The following is a 21618-nucleotide window of genomic DNA, read 5'->3' on the forward strand; positions in this document are numbered from 1 at the left end:
CAGCAAAGTATCCAATAGCAGTGACAACTCCTCCACATTAGCAGGTGGTATTCTTCGTTTTTGGGGACGGCTCCTTTTATCTTTCAATATGGATGGTCTGTTTATGTTTTGATCCAGAGCAGGGGCGGAGCGTGGGGGTGGCTTACTGGGCTTAAGCCCGGGTTGTTTTGTCAGAAGCCCAGTGTCTTTTGGAGTGAAATTTTTTCATAGTTAGATGTCTGGCTGACAACTGTATAGAACAGAAAGTACACACAATATTCGAAGCACATAGTGCACACTGTGGGAATTTACGACTGTGCGTGAATCCCCCCTGATATTGGTATGATCCGAGCTCAGGCACTAAGCGACTGAGCGAGAGGGCGGGGCAGCTGCTGCCTGTGTGCGCTGTTGTAGAGACGGAGCCAGCCATACTAAGGAGAGCTTAAGTTTGAGCAGGTACCAAAGCAAATCATTCGTACCGTACAAATAATGTAAATATGACGGTGCATCACGAAAGATTGATATCAAACTGATCACTTGACCAATATTACGTTACTTGCTCTTCAAGTGAATCAACAAATGGCGAAATGAAAAGCCGAACAAATGCTATTTTTTTAAGAGATTCTTAGCTTACGTGTGTTTATTTCATATTTTCAGTTCTTACCCTCCCGACTAAATCTGTTTCAGTTATGTACTGAAATATAAGAATGGACATTCGAGGCTTCTTTCAAAGAAAAAACTCAGGTAAATGTTATTTTATATATTATGCTTTGTATGTTGTTCAGTATATTTCTATGCAAAACAAGAAGAATTTCAGTACACAGCAGGATATTCACATTTGTAACCAGATATTTACACTTTAGGGAGAAAACATTTTTACTGTACAACATCAATTTAGAGTAAACTTTTGTTTTAGATAAATATTGAAATATATTTTGAATTAGTTAAATGTCAGAATAAAGAGACAGAGCTGTCTATTTTTTATCACTTTGATCAAATGTAGGAGTACATGTACACTAAGTTTATTGTTAATTAATAAGAAAACTGCAGACGATTCCATTCTGAGCTGAAGAAGCTTCTGATTGGTTAGTAGAGTCCATGTGAGTAAACTGGTGGCACAGCTGTGGATGCATATAAGGCAAAACACAGAGCCTGTTTCTGTGACATGGGAACATCAAGAGATGTCAACCAAAACACCAGGAACAGAACTGTGGAGCTTCATAAGTGTGGCTCAAGTTTGAATACAATTTGGTGCCATTTGCAATTAAGAAATACAGATAGTTTCTCTCTTTACTCTTAAAGTTAACAAATATTTTTTTTATATTTATCAATCTAAAAAAATAAACATTTAGTCTGATTTGATGTTACAATTAAAAAAGTGTTTTTATCTGAAGAGTAAATATCTGGTTTCAACTGTATATTTGATGATTGTCAGCACAAAGAGGGAGAGAGAGGAACAGAGATGAACAAGAGCAGGTGAGACACACATGTTAGTCAAATGGTTGTTTACCAAAGTATCACCGTATCACAGGTCCTCATGTATCTCGTACCTAGTGTTTCTTTTTAGGTTTGCTATTTTTCAAATTCTATATTAAGTTTTGCAGGCTTGTTTGCACAACAAGGCTGAATAATTATATAAACTTTTCTCAATCTAAATAGTGGACTTTGGTAGAATTAAACAAGTGTAGTGCAGGTCTATGATGATTTTTAGTGCTGCTATCATCTAGTTCTGATTCTGGTTCTGTCTTGGTTAAGTCCTCAGTAGTCCTGATTTTGAACTGTTGCAGTCCTGTTTTAATTCTGGATCAATTCTGGGTCTGGTTGAATTGGGGTTTAGTCCTCATGTCTTGATACAGCCCTGACTTTGTTCTGCCTTGCTGCTTAATTAAAAAACTAGATTAAGGTGTCCTGCACATGTGATATATATCTTTCCCTATATGAAGTCATTCTTTTTTGAACAAAACTCAAAACAGAGCCTATTAATCTTTCAGTCATTTCTACCCCCCCCCCCCCCCCCCCCCAAAAAAAAAAAAAAAATCCCACATGCATGCATGAGCCCCGGGTGTTTCAAATGTCTGGCTCCAGAGCCGTTTTTGGGCAGCTGAAGAGGAGAAGTCTATCTTATGGCCAACCTCTGGCTGTATCTTGGTCATATTACCCAGCAAAACCCAGTATGCAGGTTTATCTGTAACAGTCCTTGTGCCACAGATACACACTGCTGCTTCTACTTTAAACAGAAGAGCAGTGACATGGCTGCAGGTCTCCACAACTCCGGCCTTACAGGTGCAGTGGGCGGCTTCAACCTTCCTTGTGATGCTCACAGTGACCCATGGCTGCAATGCTGGTTCATTCAGTCTTTGAGAGTGCAGGACCTGAAACATACAAAGTTAATTTAAAGACAAGGACTCTAGTGAGCCAAGGCCGACATAAATGTGTTTTATCTACTTTCAAATCCATTTTATCATAAATGTAACAAAGTATTTAGAAACTTAGCACATACATGTAATTTTTCATTTTTTTATGTATCCATCTATAGAACGCTGCATGTTATATTCCAAATCTGCCTGTTCTCTCTCAGAAACCTGCCTTCAGAAAATGAACCTAAAGTATCTAAAGCAAGGATGTCATCACTTTCAAGATGGAGAAAGCATAAAGTTTGACTTTAGGTGACAATTATGGACACATAATATGATAAGGAGATTCTGCAGGTCATTAATCAATGTATTATAAATGGCCTGCATTTGTATAGCGCTTTTCTAGTCCATAGGACCCCAAAGCGCTTTACACTACATTCAGTCATTCACACACACTCACACACTGGCGATAGCAAGCTACATTGTAGCCACAGCTGCCCTGGGGCGCACTGACAGAGGCGAGGCTGCCGGACACTGGCGCCACCGGGCCCTCTGACCACCACCAGTAGGCAAACATGGCGTTAGTATCTTGCCCAAGGATATTTGGCATGCAGCCAGGATGCAGCCTGGGATCGAACCACCGACCTTCTGATTAGTGGCTGACCTGCTCTGCCACCTGAGCTACAGCCACCCCAATGTAGTAAAAAATTAATTTTTGTGACACAGGACACAAACATGGAAGCAAGATATATAATTAGGATTATTTATAATAAATATGAATAAATAATTGCAATTTCTTTAACCATTGAGAATAACTAAATCCTTCAGGACAATGTCACATCAGTGCACTGAACTCACTATGGCTACGTTCACACTGCAGGTCTTAATGCTCAATTCTGATTTTTATATTTAAATCTGATTTTTTGTGTCTGCTTGTTCACACTACAAAGAAAATGTGACATGTACTGACAGCGCTCCTTTGTGAACTCTCAAAGTGGCCCGCATGCACAAAAGCAGACGTCACACACAACACGCTCTGTTCAGACCCAGACCAAACAGTATTGTTTGATGGATGGCCCTTAATATAAAGACTTGTTTCAGACTTTGCGTTCTCCAATTTTGCTTTAAGTTATTTTGTTATTTATATATGGCCTAATAATTATCCTTATTGCTGTTTTAGAGAGGAGCGGTGCTTCAAAGGATAGTTGCAGATTTCTGTCAGAATCTTCAGATTATACAGTATAAATAAATGTTCACATTATCTTCCCAACAGTTTCACTAACATCTACACGGGATGGACATGAAGCGCTCATGTGTTCTCAATGTCTTCTCGGGTGCTTCTCCAGCGCTGATAATTGGCATATGTTTTGTGTCAGCGACATAAAAGACGGATTTATTGCAACATGACCATTCAAACAGCAGTTGCTTTCTAAAACATCAGATATGTATCGGATTAAGGACCACATATGAAAGTGACCCAGATCGGATTTGAAAATATCGGATTTGTGCTGTTTTTACACTGTCATACCATGATTGGATATGGGTCGCATAGGGTAAAAAAAAGTCGGATTTGATGCGCTTTCGCGTGCAGTGTGAACTTAGCCAGAGCCTCCACATGTTCTCACTGTAATTTGCCCCTCATGAATGAATTTATGATTCCACTAATTTGAATGTTCAAGAGAAAATCAAACGCATTTTACTCACAGTACCCTACAAACGTCACTGCTGTTTAGTTTTCTGTCTTCATTTATGTTGGAAGTGATAGCAGAGCTGTACGTTTGAATTTGTTTCCAAAATCCCTTATTTAGATGGAAGCTAGCGAGCTAACTTCCTGCTAATTTCTAACTCTGTTAAATGTCATATATTCCGTTTCGTTTTCATGGATGCCTGGATGATAAACTCAATTGTTACACATGGTAGAGCAGAACGCTAATCATTTTATTACAGATGAAAGACTTTAGATAGTTTTTCAACTCTCAGTGATTTATGGACCTGCAGCAGCGTTTGAGCCCAGACACGGCTAGTGACGTCAGACTTAAAGACCGGATAAAGAGTGATATGAACATATCTATAACTTACCGGAATGAAAATGTCTGGAGCACACCAACAGATATTTGGAGATGGAAGAGAACTGGATATCAGCTGGTCTCACAGCTGCTATCCAGACTAGACGCCTTCTTTCGGTAACATCTGATACATGAGCTGCCTCATGTTGCTTCCAGGTGGGGAAAGAATGAAAAGATAAACCATTTTCAACCTTATTCGCTTGCCGGTCGTGCGATCTAACTTTACAACCGACCGCACAGCAAGTACGAACCATAGCTGGTGTTATCCGTGTACTTTCGCTCCTCTTTCGCTAGCGCTTTGTTCGGCCCAGAAACATGGCGCCTCAACCAAAAATCATGGCCACGCTCCCTCTCGTGATATCACGCTCCAAAAGCCCTATTAGGCTAATCGTTGCGTCACTTCCTGTATTTCAGACAATCCCTTTCTGTCAAGGATTTTTAATTTGTTGTGGGTTTTTGTAATTTGTTGTGGGGTTTTGTAATTTGTTGTGGGGTTTTGTAATTTGTTGTGGGTTTTTGTAATTTGTTGCGGGTTTTTTAAATTTGTTGCAGGTTTTTAATTTGTTGTGGTTTTTTAATTTGTTGCGATTTGCACTTCCCAGCCACCGTACTAAACGTTGCTTATTGACGACAAGAGATTGCTGCGGAAGAGCCTGTTGTCAGTATATATTTCCAAAATCACTTTGTAGTGATGTATACTGAACACAATAAATTATATGTAAACAACTACCTGAGAAACAGCAGATAAATTAAATACAGGCTATTACTTTTGTATCGTTTATTGCATTTATGGAGGGAGTGGTGTATGCTGGGTAATGGTACAGCTAGCGACTGGGTGACTTTATTCATCTGCTTCAGATGTTATCAATCAATACTAGTGATATGCGATACCACTGATTTCCTTTCCGATCTGATACCAAGTAAATTCAGGGTGGTATTGACGATACTGATCCGATATCAATACTCTGTAATGTAATGTTTCATTGTATTTCATAATACAATATATAATTGTAATATGTAATTGTAATAATGATATAATAATATAGCTTCATAATTATAACAGGACATCAGACTAAACCTGAAGTTGTGCTTTATTTGAACACGTTGCCTGCCTGCAGCACTAAAGAAGTCCGCAAGAGACGTCTGTCTCGCCCTAGCAGCACCTGTCCCGCTCGTCCTCTTCAGTTCGCCTCAACATAAGCTCATCATATTCTGTGATATGATTTACTCTGAGGTGTTTTACGATGTTAGTGGTGTTGCCACAACACCTCACTATCTTGCCACATGTATGTGTGGCAGGATGAATGTTATCCCTCGGTCCAACCCACTTTCAGCCTGGCCCATTAGGGGGCGCTGGTATAAATAGTGGCCATTTGAGTGTCTCTGCATCGCTTGCCTGTGATCTCCTTTTTGGTCACCTGACTTCCTCGGTGTGGTAGAGATCGTTTGTGGGTTACTCCTCTGAAGTCTCCATCGCGGCTGGTCGTAGCTATAGAAGCCTCCTGAGCTATTCTGCTTACGTTCTATGACACGGCTTACTTGGAAGTGTGGGCCTTAGTTTTGCGCCAAGCTACGTGAACTGAAGTGCTGCTGTTTTGCCTTGCTGTGCTTTTACCGTCTGTTCCCGTTGTGAGATTTCTTTCCCCGCTGCTGTCAGCTTTTACAGTGGACGTCGGCGTGGACAACGGCCATATGCATGCCAGTTATCGGAGTCAGCTGGCGTGCATATTGATTGACTGTTAACTTGTTGTCGTGTGACGGCAAGTTGGAGCAGTACGGCGATTCCGTTTGCTCCAGATTTTAGAGTTTTATCCAGATTGTATGTTGTTTTATTGCTTTTTGATTTGTAGTTTGGATTTTTGTTACACCACTGGTGGTGAAGGAAATTGCCTTCCCGGGTTTCCTCCGTGGCGTGAGCGATAAGCAGAGTTCTGTCCTTTCCTTCTAAGATTCCTAATTATTTAAAGTAACACTCAGGTATGCCATTCAGCGTGTTAGTACGAGCTCGGGAGCAGCTTGGGAGAACAAGAAAACAGAGACTGCTTTAGGTTGCCTTCCCAAATCGACTCAAAGGTTTATTTGATACACAGCAGTTTATATAGATGAAAAAAGGTTCGTGTGTCAGCTTTCCCAGTTCAAACCGGTACAGACCAAATAAGGAAATGTCTTCCTGCCTTGTGAGCCAAGAAGTATCCTGTGTGTAGTTTATCAGTTCAGCTATAATTTATGATCATCCCAGCAAAATACACTCCTAGACATAGAATACAGAGTTCTTTCATCAGTGAATTCTGAAACAAACCACCTAGCCTTTAACGAGCCTTTTCCAGGAGATAAAGAAAAGGGAGGATGGGAGTAAAGAAGTGGTCTCATCTCTGTGGTGTTTTTGACCTTCAGGTACCAGCTTGTGAGTCCTACACATTAATTCTTGGGTCACAGAGAAAGAGAAAAACAACTAGTAGATCGGCCTTATTGAGTAACAGTTTTCCTGTATAAAACAATATCCTGTAAATGCTTACCGTGGTATCAAAATATCATAACAGTTCCCCTCTTTTATTATTTTTTAAAAATAATAACTCAAATAGAAAGGAAAAATCACAAATGTAATAACATAATATAAAAAGCAAATCATAAAATGTAATAGTTCACAACCTAATGTTCAATATACACATCAGGAACATCATTGATGACATCTGACACATAATCTGGGTCAATTTGTGCCAATTGCAAATACATTGAAGTAGCTGTACTAGTAGCTATACGGGTTATCATTGAACGTACACAGGATACCACACAACAGACAATAATCATCAAAAACATGCTGCAACGGTTACAAAGGCTACAATTAGTTCCTTCCATCTTCCAAACGTGTCCTGTAGCCACTTATGTAGCCACTGACCGTGACCTGTATTGGCAATTAGTTCTATCTGCAATGCTTCAAGTTTATTCATAGCTTGTGTGAATGAACCGTTAGGAGCGGTATTATTGGGAATGAAAGTACAGCATACATCAACGGTTACTAGACCACAGGTACCGGTCCAATTAACAGGTAAAGCTAATCTAAGAGTATTATTGCACAACCAATAAGCATGTGGGATTGGTCTAGTTAGGCGCGTGACCATGTGTGATTTAACTAACTCCCCCCAGTCAGTATCATTTAAGACACCCTCTGGGGGAACAATGATCGATTCTCTGCTCGAACTTGAACTGTGTGTGTGTTCCTCCAGATATGATACAACTTCAGCCATAGAGACAGCTAGCCATGTCTCATTACAGCGTGCACCTGGGGAGTCAGAGAAGAATGTGTAGTTATCCTTTGTATGTGTCTGGGCCAGTTAACTTTAGTCTGCGCAGACATATCATACTAGTATTAAAATGGAGAGGGATCTGTCCTAAGGGCAGTGAGGGTTTTAACCTATTCTTAGGGCGTTTCATTGGGGCGCAGGTCCCTGCGGTGTCATTAGATAACTTCAATAATTCGCCTAATGGAGTCTCAGGGTTAGTTGGTGTGTGTGTGTGTCTAAGTAGGCAGTCGAGAGGGCTCAGAGTCAACTGTAAAGTGTCTTTAAAGAGAGCATTATCTCCGCCGATTTTCTCTAGTCCCTCAGTGAGGGGGAAACCGGATATGGGGTATCCTACTATTACCTGTTCTGGATTAGCCTTTGAACAGACATAACAGTTACTGTTTCCTAAATCACGAGTGGCTGTTCTGGCATTTTCATACCAGGCGTTAGCTCCTGTTCTAGAGGGCGCATAAGATGGTTTATTAGTGGCGTCTATGTTGCTATTTACTGATTTTAGGGAGCGTGAGGAGTGCATTAAGTAGGTGTCTTGCAAAATGGAGCATGAGGTATAGTCAGCAAAATATGACCTGCAGAAATGTGAACATGGTTGCAGTTTACAATACAAAATAGCAAAGAGAAATCCTAAGGTTAATGCGATAGATATGATAAATAACCTAAATATATAAGACAATATATAAGAAAAACAGTTCTTCAGTCGTCTCCTGGCCTGGTCCCAGGTTCGAGAGACATTGAATAAGCGTCGTATGATGACAATGGGCATTTCATTTTCTCCATTATCAGGATGGAATGAGTCTAGCTTTATCAGGTTAGACATCATGTGGTACTTTTGGCTTTCTGTTCCTGCTGGATGTTTGAGTACCTTGTTGTTGTTCTTTCAGGCGTTGTGTGTTAATCAGTGATTGTGTGTGTATGTACATTGGATCCTGGCGCTGGCTCGCCGGAGATGTCATCTACCCGTGTGTGTTTATTTGCTCTAGTTCCGGGCGCTGGCTCGCCGGAGATGTCGTCTGCTTGATCCGACGCCTGAGATGGTCCGATTGGGCTGGTCTTAACCCTGCTGGCATGAATCCACTGAGGTTGTCCGTCTGTGAGGATGCTGGTTCTTCGTCACTGCCAGTACAGTCTGGGGCTGGAACACGCGCGGCCTCCCAGAGTGTCCTTGGTTTTAGCAATTTCTCCAACATGCATCTCCTTGTCTCCACTGGTGGAACTGTGGAGGGGAAAGGCTGAGAGAGACAAACTTTCTGATAGTTATTATTCAGTTTTTCTACCAGGTTGTGAACATCAGTGGACAATGCAATATACATCACCTTCTACTAGCGGTGCCCCTCTGGAAGCTGACCATGGTCTTGGAAATAGTCTTATTTCAAATGGAAATAATTTGGTTACTGCAGATTGAGTCATTCTAATCTCACACAGGACTTGAGTAAGTAATTTGACCCAGGTCATTAAAGTTTTAGCACACTTTTGAATTACTTCTAATGTGAATGAAGGTCCTCTATCACTGTTAATTTGGTGAGGTATTCCGAATCTGGGTATTATTTCATTGCTCAACTTTTGACAGACTACTTCTGCAGTTTCTTTTGAGGTTGGATAAGCTTCTACTCATTTACTAAATTGATCCACTATTACCAGTAAGTACTTGATGCTTCCTTGTGCTGGCATATGTGTGAAATCAATTTGTAATGTATGAAATGGAAAATCTGGTTGTGGTAAATGCTGATGTTTTGCTTTTGAGCTACCTACATTAGTTCGCGCACATGTTAGACAGGTTGCTAATATGCTTTTTACTGCATGTGATGTTTTCTCAATTACAAATCTTGATTTTATTGCCCCTATTACCCCTCTTTGTCCGACATGACTCACACCGTGAAAATGTCGGACAAGGACTGGCAGCAGGGAATATGGGAGGGCAATCAAACCCTTAAGATTTTGTATAAGCCATCTCTGTCATCTAAGGTACAGTCATTATTCTCCCAATAGGTGTAATCACATGCAGAGGCTTGCTCTTGTATGAATTTTAAATCAACATTTGTTTCTAAATAGTCTGGGAGTGTAACAAGTGGCAGCTGTAGGGGCACAGATAATACTTCCTGCGGAGGTGGGAGCTGTGATGCAGCTGCAGCCTTGGCTGTCACGTCTGCTAAGGCATTACCTGTTGCTTCGTCTGTGTCAGCTGTACTGTGTCCCTTCGTTTTTACAACTGCAATGGCCGATGGCAGCTGTATAGCCTGAAAAAGTCTTTGAACAAAATCAGAATTTAGCAATTTATTTTCCATCAGCAGATCTAAATCATCTCTGTCTCCACAATGTGCCAAAGTCATGCACAACGCCAAATGCATAGCGGCTGTCTGCGCAAATTGTCACATGCTTATCCAAATGTAGCTCACAGGCGCGTATTAAAGCCATGAGCTCTGCTTTTTGTGCTGAGTGAAATGGTAATGAGTGAGCCTCTAGTATGATGTCAGGCACTGTTACCACTGAATAGCCACAAAGAAATGAGTTGTCACTCGGCCTTGAACAGGACCCGTCCACATAAACCGTGGCTGAGTCTGGGATAGGTGTTTGCTCTAAATCTGGACGTGGTGCTGTGGGTTCCTGTATACGTGTCATGCAGTCATGATCATCAAGCCTGTCTGAGCCATCCTGTCGGTCAGAAGAACACAGCATAGGATCAATAAATGTGCTGGCGAATCAGGTGTGCTGCTCGCTTTTATAGTGAGATTTGCATATGTTGTGTAGTTATGTTTGCTAGAATGGTCGTGACCTGGTGATTGGTGTATAGAATAGTGTCATGTGAGAGTGTGAGCTTCTCGCAGTCCCTTATCATGATAGAGCAAGCTGCTACTGCCCTCAGGCAGGCCGGCATTCCTGAACAATTCAGGCAGCACCTTTGAGTGGCGGAGGTCAGCACTCCCTTTAATGCATTGAAAGAGGCAGTCATTTCTGTGGATCACAGTATTCGAGGAGGCTTGTCTTTTTTGCAGCATTCACGCAGAATGTGGTCATGAAAAGAACAGTCTGGTATCCACTGTCTGCAATAGTTCACCATGCCTAAGAAGGACGACATTTCCTTCTGTGTAGTGGGACGAGGGACGGAGGTCACAGCTTTGACCCTGTCTGCAGTCATGGAACGTTTTCCGTGAGACAGTGTGAATCCCAAATATTGAACAGAAGTCTGACAGTACTGCATTTTCTTTGCAGATGCTTTGTGGCCAGTCTTTTTGAGGTGCTGGAGAAGCATGTGTGTAGCAGTTTGACATAGTTTTTCACTTTCAGCACAGAGGAGGAGGTCATCCACATGTGGATCAGGGTGCAGCCCTGGAGGAGTGAAGCACCATTGAGAAAGCAGCAGAGCTGTCTATCATGCCTTTGGGCAAACGAGTCCAAGTGTACTGCTTATTTCTATGTGTGATGCAATGCATGTCAATATGCTGTGAACATCTGAAACGAGAGGTGGCAGAGGAATGTTGACTGCATTAATTTGCCTTAAGTCTTGTATGAAACGCCATACGCCAGGTTTGTTAGGCTTTGGCACAGGATTGACAGGAGTGTGGGCTTTATTACTCCTGTAGTCAATAAATCTCCTATCATGACATCTAGGGCTGCGGCTTTTTCGGCAGAAATGGGATGTTGCTTGACATATACTGGCTTGTTGTGTTTTAATAGGTGTACGTGATAAAGTGTACAGTCAATAAATCCTATATCATTCTCACTTTTTGACCACAATGTCATATTCTGGTATTCAGCTGGCAACATAAGTGCAGAAATAGTACAGTGGATAGGATAGGTTAGATCTATGTGACGACATGGTGTAGTTATATCATAACCTATGTCTGAGTTATGTGACAAAATCACTGTTTGACCTTCACTTGTGTGAGCAGTTATCATGTTGTTGAACAGTGTGAGAGAAACAAAAGTGTGGCTCCCAGTCATGGGATTACCTGTTAGTGGCGTCTGTACACGTTTTTTTTTGGCACAGTGTGTGACATAGAGTACCGGACAAAAAGGATGTTGAGTTCATTCTCTGCTGAGGGTCCAGCTGACACAGAGGATGTTCCTTCTCCATCATGTCGGTACATAGGGCAGAGAAAACATAAGCTGTTATCAGTGTCAGCAAACATTTCACCCTTTATGTTAAATTAAATACACAAATTCATTTTTGCTTTGGGTGTCTGCGGCTGCTGGAAAACTGAGCTGAATTTGCACCTCTAGCTTGTCCAACAGTGCATAAAGCGTTTTATGAATACTAGGATAGATTCATCAGGCTTCTGTTTACACATAGTTACTGCATTTAAGTCACTTTTGTCTCTGGACATTGTTAGCAGGAATTTCTTTAGATTCTTAAAGAAATCGGCGACTTTGTCATTATTTACCCTCCTTTTGTCCATAGCGGTAACATTTGATGCATCACGTCGTGGCATTCTATCATATATTTTCTACAGGACTTTTTAAGCAGACTACTTTTCTTATCACAAATGATATTCAACATTTCTACTGACCTGTTTTCTGGCGATAATCGTTCGGGATAAGGCTCCGAAAAGAAATTAGAATGCATTGAACTTCTTAAGTTGTAAACAAAGTCAGTCACATAAGCACTCCCGCATGTTCTGGATACGTGATCATGGACGTCTTCACCGATTCGCGGACGTGGGTTACACGTAACCGGAAATGGGAGTTGTACTGAGCCGTTATTTGAGACTTTATTTTGTATTTTATTAATTTTTGGTTTTACAGGTACTTTAGATTTTTTATCGGACCTGTCTGTGGTCTTTGAATAATTCTGACCCATGTTCAGTGATTTCCAGAGGGGTTTACACGCTAGGAGGATTTAGGTTAGTATTTTCGCTGCGGCACAGCTGAGGTCACTTTAAATTTATTGCTAGCAATTTTTTGTTTGTGTGAGCAACTCTCACTTAGCGAGCAACTTCTCGCTTAACGAGCAACTTCTCGTAAAACAACAGGCAACTTCCTGTGTCTTTCTGCTTTTAATTTACTGCTTTTAACCCTTGTATGGTAATCGGGTCTGTGAGACCCGTTCAACTTCTCCCTGTGTCACTCTTTGGTGAGCAACTTCTCACTTAACGAGAAGTATTTAAGACAACAGGCAACTTCCTGTGTCACTCTTTGGTGAGCAACTTCTCACTTAACGAGAAGTATTTAAGACAACAGGCAACTTCCTGTGTCACTCTTTCTGAGTGAGCAACTTAAAATATTCAAGACAACAGGCAACTTCCTGTGTCCACCAACACCACACAAGGGTTAATTTACTTTATTCGGGGACTGAGGAAGTCAGTCAGTGTATCTCTCTGGATCACTAAGTGAAACTTCGTCAGCATATCCCGTTTTTTTATGGATCGATCACTGAGAGAGGTATAATAGGTCTTTATATAAATATGAAAGACGCATATTTACCTTCTGTCAGTAATCCCACTTCTGACACCAAGATTGAAGGAAATTGCCTTCCCGGGTTTCCTCCGTGGCGTGAGCGATAAGCAGAGTTCTGTCCTTTCCTTCTAAGATTCCTAATTATTTAAAGTAACACTCAGGTATGCCATTCAGCGTGTTAGTACGAGCTCGGGAGCAGCTTGGGAGAACAAGAAAACAGAGACTGCTTTAGGTTGCCTTCCCAAATCGACTCAAAGGTTTATTTGATACACAGCAGTTTATATAGATGAAAAAAGGTTCGTGTGTCAGCTTTCCCAGTTCAAACCGGTACAGACCAAATAAGGAAATGTCTTCCTGCCTTGTGAGCCAAGAAGTATCCTGTGTGTAGTTTATCAGTTCAGCTATAATTTATGATCATCCCAGCAAAATACACTCCTAGACATAGAATACAGAGTTCTTTCATCAGTGAATTCTGAAACAAACCACCTGGCCTTTAACGAGCCTTTTCCAGGAGATAAAGAAAAGGGAGGATGGGAGCAAAGAAGTGGTCTCATCTCTGTGGTGTTTTTGACCTTCAGGTACCAGCTTGTGAGTCCTACACATTAATTCTTGGGTCACAGAGAAAGAGAAAAACAACTAGTAGATCGGCCTTATTGAGTAACAGTTTTCCTGTATAAAACAATATCCTGTAAATGCTTACCGTGGTATCAAAATATCATAACAGGTGGGAGGCCCTTTTTCTAGCTGTAGATCACCAGTGTGGTCCTGCAGTTGGGTTATCCCCCGGTGCTACACATTAGTTTGTTGTAATATATTAAAATTTTCTTTGTTTCTTTTATTCAGATGCGGAGTGCCGACGTGGAGGAGACTAGGGTGCCTTGGTGGTGGGATCCCTTGAGTGTACACACCTGCCTTGTTTAGTTTATTAGTGTGAGTGTGTGATAGTGTGTTGCACTTGTGTCTTGGTGTGTTTTCTTTCTTTAGTTTGTGTGTGGCATCCCTGCCCCTCCACTGGTAAGCCTCAGCTCTGAATACCTTTTTAAGCATATTTGTACTTGAATATTTATGATTGTGCTTTTATATGGTGTTTTAAATAATTATTAATAAATTGTTAATTTGTTGATCATTGAACCTCGTCTCTGGACTGAGTATAGCGAACTTAAGTGCCTTTTCGGTGATTTAGTGTTACTTACAGTATTCTCTGGGTGAAATTCCCAGGGTGGCGTTGTCATTCTTTAAAACTGTGAAGAGCAATTACTTTATATCCCATCCTCGTCTCGCCACATATGCAAACCGTGTCTTGGCTGTTTTTGGAGGTAAAATACGTCCACACATGACTCCGTTTACGCTCAGCCATTGTTGTGAGTGCGCACGCCAGAGGCTGCCACACATTTATGCAGATGTATTTCTCACATGACTATGAAAGGCAGAAGAGGAAGTAGTTCCTTCCAATGTAGACAATCCGAATGTTATAGTTTCTTTCCACTGTGTTCCTGTTAATGATAAACTAATTTGCCCTATATTACTAAAATATTGATATTTTAATATGAGAATCGATTCTAGAACATAAATTACTGGTATCGGAGGACTCGATATTTCAGCATCGATTCGCAAATCACTACAGTTCCTCTTTTTACCACACCCAACTCTGCTGCCGCCTAACTTCCCCTAAAACTCCTAAGTTTCATACACATACGAGTCATTTTTCTTTCATGTTATTACTCTTGATTCATATACATTCATCATGTCAACATCATGATTTATTGTTAGTTAGTTAGTTTATTGTTAGTTCAAACTATAATCTATACATATGATTCTGTTGTATAACGCCCATAACATTTACTCTTCATACGTACCCCCCCCCCCCCCCCCCCCCCCCTCGTTCTACTCATGCTGAATAGGCCGGGGGCTCTCACACTCACAGTCTCACAATTTATCGACAGCTGAGAGGAAGAAGTTGGATAAACTCATCAGGAAGGCCAGCTCTGTTCTGGGACGCACCCTGGACCCAGTGCAGGTGGTGGGAGACAGAAGTACTCCGGCCAAAATAGCATCTCTGATGGACAGTCTCCCACCCCATGCATGTAAATGTTGCTGCTTCAGTGACAGACTGCTGCATCCTCACAGACTTCATTTCAACAAACTGAAAGAAGCAACGGCAGACCGACCGACTGCGGTCTACAGCGGGGAGCCAGTGTTGCCAACTCCTCAGTAAGGAAAATCGCTATTGGCTGTCCTAAAAGTCGCTAGAAGTCGCTAAATGACGTCATCGCCTAATTTGCATAATTGGTCATGGTAAAATGGTAAATGGCCTGTATTTGTATAGCGCTTTTCTAGTCCCTAAGGACCCCAAAGCGCTTTACACAACCTGTCATCCACCCATTCACACACAGGTGATGGCAAGCTACATTGTAGCCACAGCCACCCTGGGGCGCACTGACAGAGGCGAGGCTGCCGGACACTGGCGCCACCAGTAGGCAACGGGTGAAGTGTCTTGCCCAAGGACACAACGACCGAGACTGTCCAAGCCGGGGCTCGAACCGGCAACCTTCCGATTACAAGGCGAACTCCCAACTCTTGAGCCACGATCGCCCCACATGCTAATATAATTGCAACCTACGTTGTTGGAGAGAGAAATAACATCGTGGAAGAGACATAAAGTGAGTAAAAAATGTCCTAAATGCGTTTAGAGTTTATTTAGAACTACAAATTAAATTTCTTTGAGCAATTATTGTTTTTTTTTAATGTCACAATTCCAACCCTGCTCCTTTACCCGGGCTTGGACCGGCAAAAGTGACCTGAAATAGGCGCTCTGGTGGAGTTACTTTGTGTGTGTGTTTATAAGTAGTTTTAAACCTCGTGATCCACAAAACAGCATAACAGTAAAAGAAGAACTGACTGCGTTACAGTCAGTGCGGAGCAGCGGCTTCGCTCATGCGCGATTCATTTGCAGTTCAGACGCACAGGCGTGAACATCTCCTGCCCTGATAGCAGCGGGGGGAGGACTATCCTCCGCCCGTGAGCGCTTTGGAACGGGCGAGGTGCCCACGGCAGCACCGCTGCTTGTTGAGAGTAAAAGCGATCCGCGCTTTCATGTCAAAAAGTCGTCATAAACAAGTCTCCAATAACACCAGAAAAAGTCGCCAGATTTGTCGCTAGTCGCTTTTTAGAAAAAAAGTCGCTAAGGGGTCTGAAAACTGGCTAAATATAGCGACAAAGTCACTAAGTTGGGAACACTACATGGAGCTGGTCGGTCGGGGAGATCGTTGGTCATGAAAGGGGCGGGCCGTGGGCCGTCGTCGGCCGGGGAAAGAGGCGGTCCGTCGTCGGTCGGGGAACATTTCTGTCGGTCGGGAGCTTTTTTCGCCGTATATAAAGCCCGGTCAGCTCGCGCTCTGTAACTCTCCTCTCGTCTTCGCTCGGAGCAGCTCCCCGCTCTTGGCCGATCCGTCTGCCGTTGCTTTTTTCAGTTTGCTGAAATGAAGTCTGTGAGGATTTTGTGCATCTGTCTCCTGACTGTATCTGCAGTTATAGGAAATGAAAAGTGTAAGAAAACTAATGACAGTAAATATTTAAAGCTCTGAGCGAAAATATTCTAAATTTCTGCAGGAATGAGGAATTGGATCCTTTTATCGCTCACTTTAAGTACATCTGGGTGGTCTTACAGTACTTGGAGTAAAAGTACTTAAAGAAAACTTCTGTCTGCAGTTTTTGGAGCTCATTTGAAATATTCTGTTGCTTTCTGGTACAGTCAGCAGCGTTTAGTTTAGACTGATAAACACGGATCAGTAGAATACAATAGAATAAGGATGGAGTTCAGTGATAGTTGTTGGACAGAAGCTGCTCCAGCAGCAGGTGAACCTTCTTCAGTATCCTGAGGAAATAAAGTCTCTGCTGGGTCTCTTTTTTTACAATAGCAGCAGCTTCTCTGATCATTGAAGCTCCTCTTTGATGGAAACCCCCCAAAATTTAAAGCAAAGCACTCTCTACCTCCTCACCCCCTACACCCCTCTGTGTCGCCTCAAATCTTTTTTTTGTATTGATTATAATTAACACTAAAATAGTGCTGTGACTGACAAAGTGGGGTTTCTGTTTCTAACAGTGTGTTAAAGCAGTGCAGAGAAGCTGTAATGACTGTAACGTCTCCAGGAATGTGTTTTGACAGACATCAGTATTATTGATAAGATTATGAGGATTAATGATGGTACACATAAATGTTAATGTGAGGAAAAATGTTATTTCACAGTAAGTTGTTTTATACATTTACATGAAACATAGTATGATAGATGGGCAGAACTTTGTAATTTGAATTGAACTTATTTAAATTCACTTTCTAATGGCACAAAGTTCTGCCCACAGCACAGCTTCTATTTAGAAGTATTAAAGCAATGAGGACATGCCTTAAACCTGTATTCTATCAGAAGCAACCAGATGGCAAAAGTTTATCCCAAAAGGTTGATTCTGATCACCTGTTCACGCGCTTTCAGTTTCAGTTCAGTTCTCCCACTGAAAACGCTGCTTACAGATGAACAGAATCCACCTTTTGCCATCTGCTTACCTGGATGACTGAGCAGGCATCAAGACGATAGAGCTGATCCTATCACAGTAGATTGTATGTTGGACTTATCAGTGACCTGAGCTACAGACAAGTGAAGTAAAATATCTGAACACACTGAGTCTGAGCTACAGTCAAACTATGAACTGCATATTTCAACATACTGAATCAAACATGCTTCATTCTTCAGGTCCAGGAGTCACAGTGGTTGTCTCAGAAGAAAGTGATGTCATCTTACCCTGCTCCCTCAGCACCAATCAGGACCTTGAACAGAAGCTCTTTGATTGGAGGAAAAAAGCACCAAATAAACAGGAGGTGTTCATGTATGATGGAGGCCTTCATTACAATAATGGACGTCGAGGTCAAGACGAGCACTTCAGAGGACGGGTCTTACATTTCCCACAAGAGCTGCAGTTTGGTAACGCCTCCATCATCATCAGAAACACCACGGTGGCTGACAGTGGAGACTACACCTGTGATTTTCCACATCTGCAGCCAGAACAAAGGTTCTGCATTAAACTTGTTGTTGGTGAGTAGAAAGCATCGTGAAAACAAACCCTTTAATAACTCTGCTGGAAGCTGTCACCTCATCAGTTTGTTACCTGAACCAAGAGATGCTCACAAAGGTGATGCAGAAACATCAGCTCCATCATGAGTTCATGATGCTGTGTGAAAAAACACACGTTTAATTTTTGCCTTTCAGAACTCACCTTGAAAGATCGATCAGGAGAAATCCCAGGTGAGTGATGATGTCACTGATGTGTGCATCTGTAACCTGTTATAAAGTTACGTTGAAACCAAGCACACCATTGTTTTTCTTGTGACATTACCAATAAGTCTGATGTGTCACATGGCCCTCTTCCTATTGAAAAAACAAAAGTTGTATCCAAGATGGCCGACTTCCAAATGGCCACCGTGGTCACCGCCCATCTTGAGGAGTTTGCCCCTCACATATACTAATGTGCCACAAACAGGACTTTAATATCACCAACCATTCCCATGTTGTTACGGAGTATCCATATAAATGGCCCACCCTGTACATCAGAGGAGTCGGTGCTGAGCCTGACTCTGATGTCACTGAGCTCTACATGTGCCGTTTGTAGAGGCTGCTGTGTGGGCTGGGATCAAACCTGTGCTGGTGTCCAAATGTGTGAGTAATGGTACGTTCCCTCTGGGGCACAGAGTCGTAGCACACAGAGCGCAGATGTAGAAATCAGTGATGTTCTCAGTCAAGCCTTCAGATTTCTCTGATCAGTCTGTAAGGTCACACTCTGGGTCACAGTCTAACAAATCAACCTGTCTGAAAGCTCAATAATGATGACATCATTTTTACTTCTGTGAAGCTGGACTCAGGACGTTTCCTGTTTGTGCTGATAAATGAAAGTCATCCAAAAATCTGCTGTAACATGTAGTAAAGGTTGTTATTTCTCTGCTCTCACACACGATGTGTCGACATCTCCATCAGGAAAGAGAAGGACATGAGAGCATGACAGCACATTTGTGCTGTAACTGCAGCTTCATGCTGTGTTCACAGGTGCAGCTCCGAAGCCGTTTGTTGGGATCCTGAACATCAGCGAGGACGAGGTGCTGCTGAAGTGTGAGGTCAGAGGTGCTTCTCCAAAGCCTAAAGTAGAGTGGAGGGACAGCGATGGGAACATCCTTCCTGCTGAGGAGCCACAGGTGTCACGCACAGGAGAGCGCTATGACATCACCCTCCTCACCACGGTGACCAGGACAAACAGCAGCCTCTTCCACTGCGTAGCCACGCAGGAGGAGATGGGCCATGTGACCCGTGATCAGATCGACGTGCGTTACTGTGGTAAGATCTTATTGTGTCGTTGTTTAGACTGTGTTTAATGTTTGTGTGTATCCAGTGTGCTGTGTGTGGCGTCCTGCTACAGTCCTGCATGAACTTTCATGTGTTTCAGAGAAAACGTCTGAGGTGAAGTCCTGCTGTGGAGTCGGTGTGCTCATAGGTTTGTGGTTTTCTGGAGTCGCTGCAACTCTGGCTCTATCTGTAGCTGCAAAGTGCATCAGAAAACACAAGAAAGGTGAGTCAGAATAATGGATTTATGATTTATGATTTATTTCATATACCTGTAAGGTTAGACAGCCATATAACAGATGATTTGATCAGTGTCGAGTTCACATTCCTGACATTTTATGTTTGAATCTTTTGCTTTAAACAGGAAAATAAAAACTCATAATTATTAATAATTAATAATCCTGGTGTACACACTAAGTCAGAGTGTGCACAGCATGATTATTCTGATAGTTTCAGGCACGTTCATGTCAACATGGAGCTGTTCATCTTCACATAATGCCACCAAACCTAAAATCATAATTTTATTCTGACTACATGTTTTTGTACCACAGTTACCACAAACTGCTGCTTCTCTCCATCTGTGAGTAAAGCAGAGACATGATGTTATAATCTCATCCTTCATGTTCTCACGTTTTCTGCTTTTGCAGCTTCTCAGAGAAACCAGAGAGACGATCCTTCTAAGGAAGCTTGTAACGGTGACGCTTCACTCACAGACTGTTTAACGTCACAGCTGTAGTGTGTTTGTGTGGTGGGGGGGGGGGGGGGGGGGGTCACCGTTACTTTTTTAATATTTTGTTTTTTCATCCCTTTTATTATTATTTTTTTAAATCCGTCTCGTTGTGTCTCCATGTTTCACACTGCAGTCTGTGATGAGTCAAGGAGATCATATTGATTATGTCAACTGTAAGTGTTTCATTCCAAAACCTGCTGCAGGTGCTGGTGATCCTGCACAAACTGGTTCTACTTTTTAGATGTCAGATGGTAAAAGCTGCTTTGACTTCTTCAAATATCACTCAGCTTCACGTTGTTGTCAGAACAAACCAAAGTTTCCTGCAAACCTTTGACTGTATTTAAACTTGATGAGATTGACTTTTTCTTTTGTCTTCCTGTCGAGTCGACTTGTTGGAGGAACGTCTGTCTGTATTGGAGGTGTTCACATCTGTTTTTAACATTTCTCAGGTTGAAATCTGTTTTTACTCAGAGTCATCAGCAGCTGTGCCTTTCACAGTGATGACGTTTGTGCTGTTAAAACTGGTATTGATGTATTTAAGAATCAAGCTGCTTTCAAAATGATGGATATTTGTGTATTTTATGATTTTATTAAGCATTTTGACACAGATTTTATAAAATTTGCATCACACTTTTTAAAGTATTCTAAATAAACACTTTTAACTTTAAACTCTGGCATCTTTTTCTGGCTCAGCACCGGGAAGCTTTATTATCACTGTCCATAAATATAGAAATCATTTTACATTCGTAAATTAATTTCTAATAAAAAAATAAAGATTTTAAATGTCTTTTTTTTTTTTAAATCTTGTTTAATAAAGAAGTGGAAAGTAGTCGTCTCATATGGAAAAACCATGTGAAACAACTACAGCATACAGTTAGGTCCAAGAGTTCTGGGACTACTTTTTTGGTAACCTTGCCTCTATTGTTGGACCTGTCAGCAGCTTTTGACAAGGTGGACCACGACGTCCTGTTATCACGGCTAGAATTTCATGCTGGCCTAAAAGGATCTGCCCTTCAGTGGTTTCAGTCCTATTTGTCAGGAAGGTCTTTTCACATCAATATGGGCCCCCATAACTCCAAAATAGCCCCTCTTAAACACGGTGTACCTCAAGGCTCTGTTTTGGGTCCTGCCCCGTTTAATACACTTTTTCAATTTCTGTGAAAATTCCTGTCCCCCTTGAAGGGAAAATCTATCTCTGGAAATTCTGCTTTAAAGACTGAATGCTAAATGTGAGTGATCAGTTTTCTGTATTATACTCATACTGTATTCTTATTAATAAACTGATGGCAGCCTTGCAGTGTTGCAGCCTCGAATAGACGAGCTTGTCGTCATCATGTGCGAACACAAAATCTTTACAGCCAAAGTATGTCACAGTTTGTTTTAGCTGGATGTGATGCATGTTCTAGCAAACAAATTGAA

At 41.8% G+C, this 21618-nt stretch overlaps 1 protein-coding gene and 2 long non-coding RNA genes across 5 annotated transcripts; 2 read left to right on the plus strand and 1 right to left on the minus strand.

The window, feature by feature from the left end:
* The first annotated feature begins 98 nt into the window (after positions 1–98).
* On the plus strand, positions 99–20230 carry LOC113021772 (butyrophilin-like protein 1). Of its 3 annotated transcripts, XM_080301533.1 has the most exons (7): positions 99–435; positions 637–723; positions 17835–18173; positions 18348–18383; positions 19179–19463; positions 19573–19695; positions 20117–20230. In XM_080301533.1, the coding sequence occupies exons 2-7, from the start codon at positions 687–689 to the stop codon at positions 20203–20205; spliced, it is 909 nt and encodes a 302-aa protein (XP_080157659.1). In that variant the 5' UTR covers positions 99–435; positions 637–686; the 3' UTR covers positions 20206–20230. The 3 variants fall into 3 exon arrangements, with proteins under 3 accessions (XP_080157659.1, XP_026022271.2, XP_026022272.2); XM_026166486.2 differs by lacking the exons at positions 99–435; positions 637–723 and adding an exon at positions 15828–16635; XM_026166487.2 differs by lacking the exons at positions 99–435; positions 637–723; positions 18348–18383 and adding an exon at positions 15828–16635.
* LOC145428812 (uncharacterized) lies at positions 1070–14220 on the plus strand. The gene is made up of 2 exons (XR_013909134.1): positions 1070–6272; positions 13814–14220. It is a non-coding gene; the product is annotated as an uncharacterized LOC145428812 (long non-coding RNA).
* Positions 7789–12934, minus strand: LOC113020977 (uncharacterized). Its single transcript, XR_003272250.2, has 2 exons — positions 12204–12934; positions 7789–11761 (listed from the first exon to the last, which is right to left on the minus strand). It is a non-coding gene; the product is annotated as an uncharacterized LOC113020977 (long non-coding RNA).
* Positions 20231–21618: the final 1388 nt, after the last annotated feature.

This window comes from Astatotilapia calliptera, chromosome 5 (assembly GCF_964374335.1).
Source record: "Astatotilapia calliptera chromosome 5, fAstCal68.1, whole genome shotgun sequence".
Taxonomy (NCBI): domain Eukaryota; kingdom Metazoa; phylum Chordata; class Actinopteri; order Cichliformes; family Cichlidae; genus Astatotilapia; species Astatotilapia calliptera.

Bases quoted from the DNA above. Each gene is read 5' to 3' on its own strand.
- LOC113021772 (XM_026166486.2), top strand. From the start codon at position 16,569: ATGAAGTCTGTGAGGATTTTGTGCATCTGTCTCCTGACTGTATCTGCA. The intron at 16,636-17,834 runs GTAAGAAAACTA...TTCATTCTTCAG, and splicing joins AGTTATAGGAAATGAAAAGT to GTCCAGGAGTCACAGTGGTT. The intron at 18,174-18,347 runs GTGAGTAGAAAG...TTTGCCTTTCAG, and splicing joins CTGCATTAAACTTGTTGTTG to AACTCACCTTGAAAGATCGA.